The 15,000-nt window shown below is 43.4% G+C and overlaps 1 protein-coding gene across 5 annotated transcripts in view; it reads right to left on the reverse strand.

Moving 5' to 3' along the window:
* Positions 1–15,000, reverse strand: part of gripap1 (GRIP1 associated protein 1) — a 56,680-nt gene that overhangs the window by 41,401 nt on the left and 279 nt on the right. For 4 of the 5 annotated variants that reach the window (XM_034536319.1, XM_034536318.1, XM_034536317.1 and 1 more), the window contains exons 2-8: positions 13,581–13,647; positions 13,441–13,502; positions 13,130–13,156; positions 12,932–13,039; positions 9,158–9,320; positions 8,853–8,983; positions 8,184–8,223 (exon numbers count right to left, since the gene is read on the reverse strand). In XM_034536319.1, coding sequence (XP_034392210.1) covers positions 8,184–8,223; positions 8,853–8,983; positions 9,158–9,320; positions 12,932–13,039; positions 13,130–13,156; positions 13,441–13,502; positions 13,581–13,647 — 598 coding nt within the window. The remainder of the gene's footprint in view (positions 1–8,183; positions 8,224–8,852; positions 8,984–9,157; positions 9,321–12,931; positions 13,040–13,129; positions 13,157–13,440; positions 13,503–13,580; positions 13,648–15,000) is intronic. The other variant, XM_034536321.1, reaches the window with a different exon arrangement.

The following is a 15,000-nucleotide window of genomic DNA, read 5'->3' on the forward strand; positions in this document are numbered from 1 at the left end:
ACATGTACCTCTTTAAGTACCTCTACATGTTCCACATGTACCTCTACATGTTCCACGTGTACCTCTTTAAGTACCTCTACATGTTCCACATGTACCTCTACATGTTCCACGTGTACATCTTTAAGTACCTCTACAAGTTCCACATGTACCTCTACATGTTCCATGTGTACCTCTTTAAGTACCTCTACATGTTCCACGTGTACCTCTTTAAGTACCTCTACATGTTCCACGTGTAACTCTTTAAGTACCTCTACAAGTTCCACATGTACCTCTTTAAGTACCTCTACATGTTCCACATGTACCTCTTTAAGTACCTCTACATGTTCCACATGTACCTCTTTAAGTACCTCTACATGTTCCATGTGTACCTCTTTAAGTACCTCTACAAGTTCCACATGTACCTCTTTAAGTACCTCTACATGCTCCACATGTACCTCTTTAAGTACCTCTACATGTTCCACATGTACCTCTACATGTTCCACGTGTACCTCTTTAAGTACCTCTACATGTTCCACGTGTACCTCTTTAAGTACCTCTACATGTTCCACATGTACCTCTACATGTTCCACGTGTACCTCTTTAAGTACCTCTACATGTTCCACGTGTACCTCTTTAAGTACCTCTACAAGTTCCACATGTACCTCTTTAAGTACCTCTACAAGTTCCACATGTACCTCTACATGTTCCATGTGTACCTCTTTAAGTACCTCTACAAGTTCCACATGTACCTCTACATGTTCCATGTGTACCTCTTTAAGTACCTCTACATGTTCCACATGTACCTCTTTAAGTACCTCTACAAGTTCCACATGTACCTCTTTAAGTACCTCTACATGTTCCACGTGTACCTCTTTAAGTACCTCTACAAGTTCCACATGTACCTCTACATGTTCCACGTGTACCTCTTTAAGTACCTCTACAAGTTCCACATGTACCTCTACATGCTCCACATGTACCTCTTTAAGTACCTCTACATGTACCTCTTTAAGTACCTCTACATGTTCCACGTGTACCTCTTTAAGTACCTCTACATGTACCTCTTTAAGTACCTCTACATGTTCCACGTGTACCTCTTTAAGTACCTCTACATGTTCCATGTGTACCTCTTTAAGTACCTCTACAAGTTCCACATGTACCTCTTTAAGTACCTCTACATGCTCCACATGTACCTCTTTAAGTACCTCTACATGTTCCACATGTACCTCTACATGTTCCACGTGTACCTCTTTAAGTACCTCTACATGTTCCACGTGTACCTCTTTAAGTACCTCTACATGTTCCACATGTACCTCTACATGTTCCACGTGTACCTCTTTAAGTACCTCTACATGTTCCACGTGTACCTCTTTAAGTACCTCTACAAGTTCCACATGTACCTCTTTAAGTACCTCTACAAGTTCCACATGTACCTCTACATGTTCCATGTGTACCTCTTTAAGTACCTCTACAAGTTCCACATGTACCTCTACATGTTCCATGTGTACCTCTTTAAGTACCTCTACATGTTCCACATGTACCTCTTTAAGTACCTCTACAAGTTCCACATGTACCTCTTTAAGTACCTCTACATGTTCCACGTGTACCTCTTTAAGTACCTCTACAAGTTCCACATGTACCTCTACATGTTCCACGTGTACCTCTTTAAGTACCTCTACAAGTTCCACATGTACCTCTACATGCTCCACATGTACCTCTTTAAGTACCTCTACATGTACCTCTTTAAGTACCTCTACATGTTCCACGTGTACCTCTTTAAGTACCTCTACATGTACCTCTTTAAGTACCTCTACATGTTCCACGTGTACCTCTTTAAGTACCTCTACATGTACCTCTTTAAGTACCTCTACATGTTCCACGTGTACCTCTTTAAGTACCTCTACATGTTCCAAGTGTACCTCTTTAAGTACCTCTACATGTTCCACATGTACCTCTTTAAGTACCTCTACATGTTCCACACGTACCTCTTTAAGTACCTCTACATGTTCCACATGTACCTCTTTAAGTACCTCTACATGTTCCACATGTTCCTCTACATGTACCTCTACATGTAAATCCTACATGTACCTTTACATGGTCCTCTACATGTTCCTCTACATGTACCTTTAAATGTTCCTCTACATGCAAATCCTACATGTACCTCTACATGTCCCTCTACATGTTTCTCTACATGTTCCTCTACATGTAAATCCTACATGTTCCTTTACACATACCTCTACGTGTACCTTTACATGTTCCTCTACATGTTCCTCTACAAGTTCCTCTACAAGTTCCTCTACATATATCTCTACATGTACCTTTACATGTTTCTCTACATGTTCCTCTACATGTAAATCCTACATGTTCCTTTACACATACCTCTACATGTTCCTTTACATGTTCATTTACATGTACCACTACATGTACCTTTACATGTTCCTCTACATGTTCCTCTACATGTACCTTTACGTGGTCCTCTACATGTACCTTTACATGTTCCTCTACATGTGTCTCTACATGTACCTTTACATGGTCTCTACATGTACCTTTACATGTTCCTCTACATGTGTCTCTACATGTACCTTTACATGGTCTCTACATGTACCTTTACATGTTCCTCTACATGTGTCTCTACATGTACCTTTACATGGTCTCTACATGTACCTTTACATGTTCCTCTACATGTACCTTTACATGGTCTCTACATGTACCTTTACATGTAACTCTACATGTTCCTCTACATGTACCTTTACGTGGTCCTCTTCATGTACCTCTACATCTTCCTCTACATGTACCTTTACGTTCCTCTACATGTACCTTTACCTTCCTCTACATGTTCCTCTACATGTACCTTTACATGTAACTCTACATGTCCCTCTACATGTACCTTTACGTGGTCCTCTACATGTTCCTCTACATGTACCTTTACATGTAACTCTACATGTCCCTCTACATGTACCTTTACGTGGTCCTCTACATGTACCTCTACATCTTCCTCTACATGTACCTTTACGTTCCTCTACATGTTCCTCTACATGTACCTTTACCTCCCTCTACATGTCCCTCTACATCTTCCTCTACATGTACCTTTACGTTCCTCTACATGTCCCTCTACATGTACCTTTACCTCCCTCTACATGTCCCTCTACATCTTCCTCTACATGTACCTTTACGTTCCTCTACATGTCCCTCTACATCTTCCTCTACATGTACCTTTACGTTCCTCTACATGTACCTTTACGTGGTCCTCTACATGTCCCTCTACATCTTCCTCTACATGTACCTTTACGTTCCTCTACATGTTCCTCTACATGTACCTTTACCTCCCTCTACATGTCCCTCTACATCTTCCTCTACATGTACCTTTACGTTCCTCTACATGTACCTTTACCTCCCTCTATATGTCCCTCTACATGTACCTTTACCTCCCTCTACATGTTCCTCTACATGTACCTTTACCTCCCTCTATATGTCCCTCTACATGTTCCTATACATGTACCTTTACCTTCCTCTACATGTCCCTCTACATGTCCCTCTACATGTCCCTCTACATGTTCCTCTACATGTCCCTCTACATGTCCCTCTACATGTACCTTTACCTTCCTCTACATGTTCCTCTACATGTCCCTCTACATGTTCCTCTACATGTACCTTTACCTCCCTCTACATGTTCCTCTACATGTCCCTCTACATGTCCCTCTACATGTTCATCTACATGTACCTTTACCTCCCTCTACATGTTCCTCTACATGTCCCTCTACATGTCCCTCTACATGTTCCTCTACATGTACCTTTACCTCCCTCTACATGTTCCTCTACATGTCCCTCTACATGTCCCTCTACATGTTCATCTACATGTCCCTCTACATGTTCCTCTACATGTACCTTTACCTCCCTCTACATGTTCCTCTACATGTTCCTCTACATGTTCCTCTACATGTTCCTCTACATGTCCCTCTACATGTCCCTCTACATGTTCCTCTACATGTTCCTCTACATGTACCTTTACCTCCCTCTACATGTTCCTCTACATGTTTCTCTACATGTCCCTCTACATGTTCCTCTACATGTACCTTTACCTCCCTCTACATGTTCCTCTTCATGTCCCTCTACATGTCCCTCTACATGTCCCTCTACATGTACCTTTACCTCCCTCTACATGTCCCTCTACATGTTCCTCTACATGTACCTTTACCTCCCTCTACATGTTCCTCTACATGTTTCTCTACATGTCCCTCTACATGTCCCTCTACATGTACCTTTACCTCCCTCTACATGTCCCTCTACATGTTCCTCTACATGTGCCTTTACCTCCCTCTACATGTCCCTCTACATGTGCCTTTACCTCCCTCTACATGTCCCTCTTCATGTCCCTCTACATGTCCCTCTACATGTTCCTCTACATGTTCCTTTACCTCCCTCTACATGTCCCTCTACATGTACCTTTACCTCCCTCTACATGTTCCTCTACATGTTTCTCTACATGTCCCTCTACATGTCCCTCTACATGTTCCTCTACATGTCCCTCTACATGTCCCTCTACATGTACCTTTACCTCCCTCTACATGTCCCTCTACATGTCCCTCTACATGTCCCTCTACATGTTCCTCTACATGTGCCTTTACCTCCCTCTACATGTCCCTCTACATGTCCCTCTACATGTCCCTCTACATGTACCTTTACCTCCCTCTACATGTCCCTCTACATGTTCCTCTACATGTACCTTTACCTCCCTCTACATGTCCCTCTACATGTTCCTCTACATGTACCTTTACCTCCCTCTACATGTTCCTCTACATGTTTCTCTACATGTCCCTCTACATGTCCCTCTACATGTTCCTCTACATGTACCTTTACCTCCCTCTACATGTCCCTCTACATGTTCCTCTACATGTACCTTTACCTCCCTCTACATGTTTCTCTACATGTCCCTCTACATGTCCCTCTACATGTTCCTCTACATGTACCTTTACCTCCCTCTACATGTCCCTCTACATGTTCCTCTACATGTACCTTTACCTCCCTCTACATGTTCCTCTACATGTTTCTCTACATGTCCCTCTACATGTCCCTCTACATGTCCCTCTACATGTCCCTCTACATGTCCCTCTACATGTACCTTTACCTCCCTCTACATGTTCCTCTACATGTTCCTCTACATGTCCCTCTACATGTCCCTCTACATGTTCCTCTACATGTTCCTCTACATGTACCTTTACCTCCCTCTACATGTCCCTCTACATGTTCCTCTACATGTACCTTTACCTCCCTCAACATGTCCCTCTACATGTTCCTCTACATGTACCTTTACCTCCCTCTACATGTTCCTCTACATGTCCCTCTACATGTTCCTCTACATGTACCTTTACCTCCCTCTACATGTCCCTCTACATGTTCCTCTACATGTCCCTCTACATGTCCCTCTACATGTTCCTCTACATGTCCCTCTACATGTCCCTCTACATGTCCTTCTACATGTTCCTCTACATGTACCTTTACCTCCCTCTACATGTCCCTTTACATGTTCCTCTACATGTTCCTCTACATGTCCCTCTACATGTTCCTCTACATGTACCTTTACCTCCCTCTACATGTCCCTCTACATGTCCTTCTACATGTTCCTCTACATGTACCTTTACCTCCCTCTACATGTCCCTTTACATGTTCCTCTACATGTTCCTCTACATGTTCCTCTACATGTCCCTCTACATGTTCCTCTACATGTACCTTTACCTCCCTCTACATGTTCCTCTACATGTTCCTCTACATGTCCCTCTACATGTCCCTCTACATGTTCCTCTACATGTACCTTTACCTCCCTCTACATGTCCCTTTACATGTTCCTCTACATGTCCCTCTACATGTTCCTCTACATGTTCCTCTACATGTTCCTCTACATGTTCCTCTACATGTACCTTTACCTCCCTCTACATGTCCCTCTACATGTCCCTCTACATGTTCCTCTACATGTCCCTCTACATGTTCCTCTACATGTCCCTCTACATGTCCCTCTACATGTTCCTCTACATGTCCCTCTACATGTTCCTCTACATGTTCCTCTACATGTTCCTCTACATGTCCCTCTACATGTTCCTCTACATGTTCCTCTACATGTCCCTCTACATTTCCCTCTACATGTCCCTCTACATGTTCCTCTACATGTTCCTCTACATGTTCCTCTACATGTCCCTCTACATGTTCCTCTACATGTTCCTCTACATGTCCCTCTACATTTCCCTCTACATGTTCCTCTACATGTTCCTCTACATGTTCCTCTACATGTCCCTCTACATGTCCCTCTACATGTTCCTCTACATGTTCCTCTACATGTCCCTCTACATTTCCCTCTACATGTCCCTCTACATGTTCCTCTACATGTCCCTCTACATGTCCCTCTACATGTTCCTCTACATGTTCCTCTACATGTTCCTCTACAGGTGAGTATCACAACAAACACTGAGAAAAACGATCCAGACCAAAAAGGAAAACCTTCTCTGTCAAGAACAAAACATATATAGATATTTTGGTTTGTTTAAAACAAAAGCACATTGCATTCAGATCAAAGAATAAAGATCAGGACTCTGAGTTCTTGACTTTTTATGCTTCAGACAAACAAATATAATATTATATACATCCACAGTCATAAAATCAGTGTTTGGCCCTCAAACCGATGCAGCTCTATTAAGTACTAGTACTGCAGTACTATTTGTGTACCGGCTGGAACCTTTGTGATGAAGTATTTGGGTGTTTAAGTGCCTTGAGTACCTTTAAAAGCGCTATGCAAATCAAATGTATTATTATTGTTATTATTATAAAAGAGGTTTGGCTTTGCAGCTTCACCAGAAATGACCTGATTGAGGCGCGTCACTAGAAAACCTGATGCTTCTGTTTAACCTTCAGATTAACTTTCAGATTAAATCAGTTTAACATTCAGATTAAATCAGTTTAACCTTCAGATTAAATCAGTTTAACCTTCAGATTAAATCAGTTTAACATTCAGATTAAATCAGTTTAACCTTCAGATTAAATCAGTTTAACATTCAGATAAAAATCAGTTTAACCTTCAGATTAACCTTCAGTTTAATTTTCAGATTAACCTTCAGATTAAATCAGTTTAACCTTCAGATTAATTTTCAGATTAACCTTCAGATTAAATCAGTTTAACCTTCAGATTAATTTTCAGATTAACCTTCAGATTAAATCAGTTTAACCTTCAGATTAAATCAGATTAACCTTCAGTTTAACCTTCAGATTAACCTTCAGATTAACCTTCAGATTAAATCAGTTTAACCTTCAGATTAACCTTCAGATTAACCTTCAGATTAAATCAGTTTAACCTTCAGATTAAATCAGACTAACCTTCAGATTAACCATCAATTTAACCTTCAGATTAAATCAGTTTAACCTTCAGATTAACCTTCAGATTAACCTTCAATTTAATCTTCAGATTAACCTTCAGTTTAACCTTCAGATTAAATCAATTTAACCTTCAGATTAACCTTCAGATTAACCTTCAGATTAACCTTCAGATTAACCTTCAGTTTAACCTTCAGTTTAACCTTCAGATTAAATCAATTTAACCTTCAGATTAACCTTCAGATTAACCTTCAGTTTAACCTTCAGATTAAATCAATTTAACCTTCAGATTAACCTTCAGATTAACCTTCAATTCAGCCTTCAGATTAAATCAGATTAACCTTCAGATTAAATCAGATATCTTCTCTACACTTTCACAACTCTATTGTTCATCCTCAAGTAAAAAGACAAAACACGCATTGAAATCACTTCAACAGTGAAATAACAGACATATTTATATGTTTTGGGGAATTAAAGTGAGAATAAAACTATAATAATGTCCCCGGAGAAGAATCGCCTCATTCATAAATGTGGATCAATAACTAACTGTGTTTCTATCAGAGAGGATCAGGTTTATTAATGAGGACCATCATTGATCAATGACCAAATATCTTCATAGTACCTCATTTACATATATGTAAATACCACAGGAGCTTCAGAGCTCAGTTAAAGGGACAGTTCACCTTTTTGTTTCTAAAGGTTTTAGTGGAACACAATCTCATGGGACCTCCTGGAGAACAAGTCCTGGTTCTGGTCCAGTTTTGATCCATTACTGCTCTAATCCTTTCAACTCTGAACACTGCTTTTAGTTTTATTCTCTCTTTTTAATCAGAAGATATGATTAAACTCACCGTGGATCTGTTTCTCTGTGAGCTCCAGCTGGACCTCCGTCTGCAGACACAGAACACACGTTCTTTAAGTAATAAACTCTTCTTAAAGGAGACGCGTAGAATAACATGTCTTTGATGAAATATCACGATGTGAAGCTTCATTTTACTGCTTTTCATGACGGAAGCATTTGTGTCGCATGATGCGTTCAAGGACCGTCGGAAAGATTTAAAAAAACAACGATTATGATGGATTAAAGGTGACGTTTTGCCGATTTCTGAATGAAGAAAATTTATTTTTTCATTTTAATGAAATAAAAAATTGGATTTTAACATTTTAATGTCAGAACTAAGATGTTTTTATTAAAATAATCTTGGGGAGTTTGTCCCTCAATCAGAATCTTCTGACGCCTCACATCGTCACAATGAAGCAGTGGATATGAATTGTGAATTTAAATGTATTAAAAGATAATAATCATGTTAAACGGAACACGGCTCAGATGTTGTTTGAATAGTTTTAATGTTAAAATATTTTATCTCTTTTATTACTTGCTATTATTTAACGAATAGAATAAAATTATACGACTACTGGGAAATATTTGAACGGTAGAAATGTGTTAAATACAAGAATGTGTCAAAACACGGACTGGAATATTAGATAAATAAATGATCAACAGATATTAGTTCAGTCACCGGTTCCAGGCTCTCATTGGTTCCCTCAGCTCCCGGCTCCTCCCCTTTCCCGGTGACCTCAGAGACTCTGTTGGCGCTGGCCGACCCGCCCGTCTCCGTGGCGACGCTCTTGTTGGCTTTGTCCTGGAGCGCTGCAGGAGGAATCACACTTATTGATTTATTCATTGATTATTGAACACCTGGCTGCATATACACATACATATATATATATACTCTATATATTCAATGTATTAAATATGTTTCGATATATTGTTTTATATTCTTTACTGTGACGAAGAGCTTCTGTTCTCGTCAGGTGGGCTCACCTTTCATCTTCTTCTGGAGGGCGGAGTTTTCAGCCTGGAGGCGGAGCAGCTCTTCGTCCACGGGGCCGGGGGAGGGGCTCGGGGGAGGGGGGGACGCCGACTCCGCCCCTCCCTCCTTCAGACCCTGGTTCTCCTGCTCCAGCTGCTCGATCTGCGTGCACAGCTGGAAACAAGCAGGTAGCGTTACTCTCACTCCAGGAGAACAAGGAGAACCAGGAGCGTTACTCTCACTCCAGGAGAACAAGGAGAACCAGGAGCGTTACTCTCACTCCAGGAGAACAAGGAGAACCAGGAGCGTTACTCTCACTCCAGGAGAACAAGGAGAACCAGGAGCGTTACTCTCACTCCAGGAGAACAAGGAGAACCAGGGGCGTTACTCTCACTCCAGGAGAACCAGGAGAACCAGGAGCGTTACTCTCACTCCAGGAGAACAAGGAGAACCAGGAGCGTTACTCTCACTCCAGGAGAACAAGGAGAACCAGGAGCGTTACTCTCACTCCAGGAGAACAAGGAGAACCAGGGGCGTTACTCTCACTCCAGGAGAACAAGGAGAACCAGGGGCGTTACTCTCACTCCAGGAGAACCAGGAGCGTTACTCTCATGTTACTCTCACTCCAGGAGAACCAAGAGAACCAGGGGCGTTACTCTCACTCCAGGAGAACCAGGAGAACCAGGAGCGTTACTCTCACTCCAGGAGAACAAGGAGAACCAGGAGCGTTACTCTCACTCCAGGAGAACAAGGAGAACCAGGGGCGTTACTCTCACTCCAGGAGAACCAGGAGCGTTACTCTCATGTTACTCTCACTCCAGGAGAACCAAGAGAACCAGGGGCGTTACTCTCACTCCAGGAGAACCAGGAGAACCAGGAGCGTTACTCTCACTCCAGGAGAACAAGGAGAACCAGGAGCGTTACTCTCACTCCAGGAGAACAAGGAGAACCAGGGGCGTTACTCTCACTCCAGGAGAACCAGGAGAACCAGGAGCGTTACTCTCACTCCAGGAGAACAAGGAGAACCAGGAGCGTTACTCTCACTCCAGGAGAACAAGGAGAACCAGGAGCGTTACTCTCACTCCAGGAGAACAAGGAGAACCAGGGGCGTTACACTCACTCCAGGAGAACCAGGAGCGTTACTCTCATGTTACTCTCACTCCAGGAGAACCAAGAGAACCAGGGGCGTTACTCTCACTCCAGGAGAACCAGGAGAACCAGGAGCGTTACTCTCACTCCAGGAGAACAAGGAGAACCAGGAGCGTTACTCTCACTCCAGGAGAACAAGGAGAACCAGGAGCGTTACTCTCACTCCAGGAGAACAAGGAGAACCAGGGGCGTTACTCTCACTCCAGGAGAACCAGGAGCGTTACTCTCATGTTACTCTCACTCCAGGAGAACCAAGAGAACCAGGGGCGTTACTCTCACTCCAGGAGAACCAGGAGAACCAGGAGCGTTACTCTCACTCCAGGAGAACAAGGAGAACCAGGAGCGTTACTCTCACTCCAGGAGAACAAGGAGAACCAGGAGCGTTACTCTCACTCCAGGAGAACAAGGAGAACCAGGAGCGTTACTCTCACTCCAGGAGAACCAGGAGCGTTACTCTCATGTTACTCTCACTCCAGGAGAACCAAGAGAACCAGGGGCGTTACTCTCACTCCAGGAGAACCAGGAGAACCAGGAGCGTTACTCTCACTCCAGGAGAACAAGGAGAACCAGGGGCGTTACTCTCACTCCAGGAGAACAAGGAGAACCAGGGGCGTTACTCTCACTCCAGGAGAACCAAGAGAACCAGGGGCGTTACTCTCACTCCAGGAGAACCAGGAGAACCAGGAGCGTTACTCTCACTCCAGGAGAACCAGGAGAACCAGGAGCGTTACTCTCACTCCAGGAGAACCAGGAGAACCAGGAGCGTTACTCTCACTCCAGGAGAACCAGGAGAACCAGGGGCATTACTCTCATGTTACTCTCACTCCAGGAGAACCAGGAGAACCAGGGGCATTACTCTCACTCCAGGAGAACCAGGAGCGTTACTCTCACTCCAGGAGAACCAGGAGAACCAGGGGCATTACTCTCATGTTACTCTCACTCCAGGAGAACCAGGAGAACCAGGGGCATTACTCTCACTCCAGGAGAACCAGGAGCGTTACTCTCACTCCAGGAGAACCAGGAGCGTTACTCTCACTCCAGGAGAACCAGGAGAACCAGGGGCATTACTCTCACTCCAGTAGAACAAGGAGAACCAGGGGCATTACTCTCACTCCAGTAGAACAAGGAGAACCAGGGGCATTACTCTCACTCCAGTAGAACAAGGAGAACCAGGGGCATTACTCTCACTCCAGGAGAACAAGGAGAACAAGGAGCGTTACTCTCACTCCAGTAGAACAAGGAGAACCAGGGGCGTTACTCTCACTCCAGGAGAACAAGGAGAACCAGGGGCGTTACTCTCACTCCAGGAGAACCAGGAGAACCAGGGGCGTTACTCTCACTCCAGGAGAACCAGGAGCGTTACTCTCACTCCAGGAGAACAAGGAGAACCAGGAGCGTTACTCTCACTCCAGGAGAACAAGGAGAACCAGGAGCGTTACTCTCACTCCAGGAGAACAAGGAGAACCAGGAGCGTTACTCTCACTCCAGGAGAACAAGGAGAACCAGGAGCGTTACTCTCACTCCAGGAGAACCAGGAGCGTTACTCTCATGTTACTCTCACTCCAGGAGAACCAAGAGAACCAGGGGCGTTACTCTCACTCCAGGAGAACCAGGAGAACCAGGAGCGTTACTCTCACTCCAGGAGAACAAGGAGAACCAGGGGCGTTACTCTCACTCCAGGAGAACAAGGAGAACCAGGGGCGTTACTCTCACTCCAGGAGAACCAGGAGCGTTACTCTCATGTTACTCTCACTCCAGGAGAACCAAGAGAACCAGGGGCGTTACTCTCACTCCAGGAGAACCAGGAGAACCAGGAGCGTTACTCTCACTCCAGGAGAACAAGGAGAACCAGGAGCGTTACTCTCACTCCAGGAGAACAAGGAGAACCAGGAGCGTTACTCTCACTCCAGGAGAACCAGGAGCGTTACTCTCATGTTACTCTCACTCCAGGAGAACCAAGAGAACCCGGCGCGTTACTCTCACTCCAGGAGAACCAGGAGAACCAGGAGCGTTACTCTCACTCCAGGAGAACAAGGAGAACCAGGGGCGTTACTCTCACTCCAGGAGAACAAGGAGAACCAGGGGCGTTACTCTCACTCCAGGAGAACCAAGAGAACCAGGGGCGTTACTCTCACTCCAGGAGAACCAGGAGAACCAGGAGCGTTACTCTCACTCCAGGAGAACCAGGAGAACCAGGAGAACCAGGGGCATTACTCTCATGTTACTCTCACTCCAGGAGAACCAGGAGAACCAGGGGCATTACTCTCACTCCAGGAGAACCAGGAGAACCAGGAGCGTTACTCTCACTCCAGGAGAACCAGGAGAACCAGGGGCATTACTCTCATGTTACTCTCACTCCAGGAGAACCAGGAGAACCAGGGGCATTACTCTCACTCCAGGAGAACCAGGAGCGTTACTCTCACTCCAGGAGAACCAGGAGAACCAGGGGCATTACTCTCACTCCAGGAGAACAAGGAGAACAAGGAGCGTTACTCTCACTCCAGTAGAACAAGGAGAACCAGGGGCGTTACTCTCACTCCATGCACAATGTGTGTGTGAGTGGCCTACGGTCTGCGCGGTCCCTGAACGCAGCGCGGTCCCTGAACGCAGCGCGGTCCCTGAACGCAGCGCGGTACCTTGGACAGCTCCGTCATCAGGGTGCTGTTCTGCAGACGGAAGTCGTCCTCCTGGCTGAGCAGTTTCCCCTGAAGCATCTGGTTCTCACTCAGCAGGGCCTCCACCTCCTGACGAGGAACATCAGAAACATGAGAACAAGAACAACAAAACCAGGTAATCACAGGGGTACAAACATTTAATATACATTATTAACTCACCTGAGCTTTCTTGCTCTTATTCAAAGCCTGAGGAGAAATAATGAAAACAGATTTCATGAATATGAGTTCAAGGCTTTTTATGATGAAACATCAAACCTCCGAAGTTTAGGTGAAACTCATTGGTTTTGTTTTATTATTTATAATAATAATAATAATAATAATAATAATAATAATAATAATAATAATGGTAAAATGTATTGTTTTTATGAGGATAAAATATTAATATAATAATAATAATAATAAAAGGTAAAATTTATTATTTCTTTTGAGAAAATATCAATAATAATGATAATAATAAAAATGATCGTTACCTTCTGCGCTTTGATAAAATCTCTTTCCAAAACAACATTTTTCTGACGGACGGCGTTCAGTTCTGAAAACACAACAAACAACGTTATGAAATAAATAAATAAATCATCTTCATCATCTTCAAACGTAGGAAGAGTTTTACCAGACGAGTTCTTCCTGAGATCATCAGACAGCTGGTAGTTCTGAGTCCGAAGCTCCAACAGCTGAGCCTGAAGACATCATCATCATCTTCATCATCATCTTCACCATCATCATCATCATCATCATCACCATCATCATCATCACCACCATCATCATCACCATCATCTTCACCATCATCATCATCATCACCATCATCACCACCATCATCACCATCATCATCGTCATCACATCATCACCATCATCATCATCATCTTCACCATCATCATCACCATCATCTTCACCATCATCATCATCATCTTCACCATCATCATCTTCACCATCATCATCATCATCATCATCGTCATCACATCATCACCATCATCATCATCATCTTCATCATCATCTTCACCATCATCATCACCATCATCATCACCATCATCATCGTCATCATCATCATCACATCATCATCATCATCATCACATCCTCATCACCAACATCATCTTCATCTTGACCATCACATCATCATCATCTTCACCATCACATCATCATCATCACATCCTCATCATCATCATCACCATCACATCATCACCATCATCATCATCATCTTCATCTTCACCATCATCTTCACCATCATCATCACCATCATCATCACCATCATCATCGTCATCATCATCATCACATCATCATCATCATCACATCCTCATCACCAACATCATCTTCATCTTGACCATCACATCATCATCATCTTCACCATCACATCATCATCATCACATCCTCATCATCATCTTCACCATCACATCATCATCATCATCTTCACCATCACATCATCATCATCACATCCTCATCATCATCATCATCACCATCTTCATCTTGACCATCACATCATCATCATCATCATCATCACCATCATCACCATCATCATCTTCATCTTGACCATCACATCATCATCATCATCATCACCATCATCACCATCATCATCTTCATCTTGACCATCACATCATCATCATCATCATCACCATCATCATCATCACATCATCATCATCACCATCTTCATCACCACCATCTTCATCACCACCACCATCTTCATCATCATCACCATCTTCATCATCACCATCATCATCTTCATAATTGTTTACATCTTTGCACTGTTGTTGTTTGCTTTGTTAGTTCATTTCATTTCTTACCTTATTTGTTTCTATATATTGTGCATTTTCCTTATTATTCTATTTGTGTATATATTGGTTCAAGTGTGTATCGCATGCACTTTTACTACAACACCACTTGTCTCGTGCATGTTAACATGTTGTTTACATGTTATGCTAGGCTAGGCTAGGCTAAGCTAACTGTCAGGTAAAGGTGTATTGATCAGTTTATGATCAGTGATCAATCGGATCGATACCTCCACTCGGAGTCGCGTGACGTCATTTAAATCAATACTTAGA

Source organism: Cyclopterus lumpus, chromosome 7, assembly GCF_009769545.1.
Source record: "Cyclopterus lumpus isolate fCycLum1 chromosome 7, fCycLum1.pri, whole genome shotgun sequence".
Taxonomy (NCBI): domain Eukaryota; kingdom Metazoa; phylum Chordata; class Actinopteri; order Perciformes; family Cyclopteridae; genus Cyclopterus; species Cyclopterus lumpus.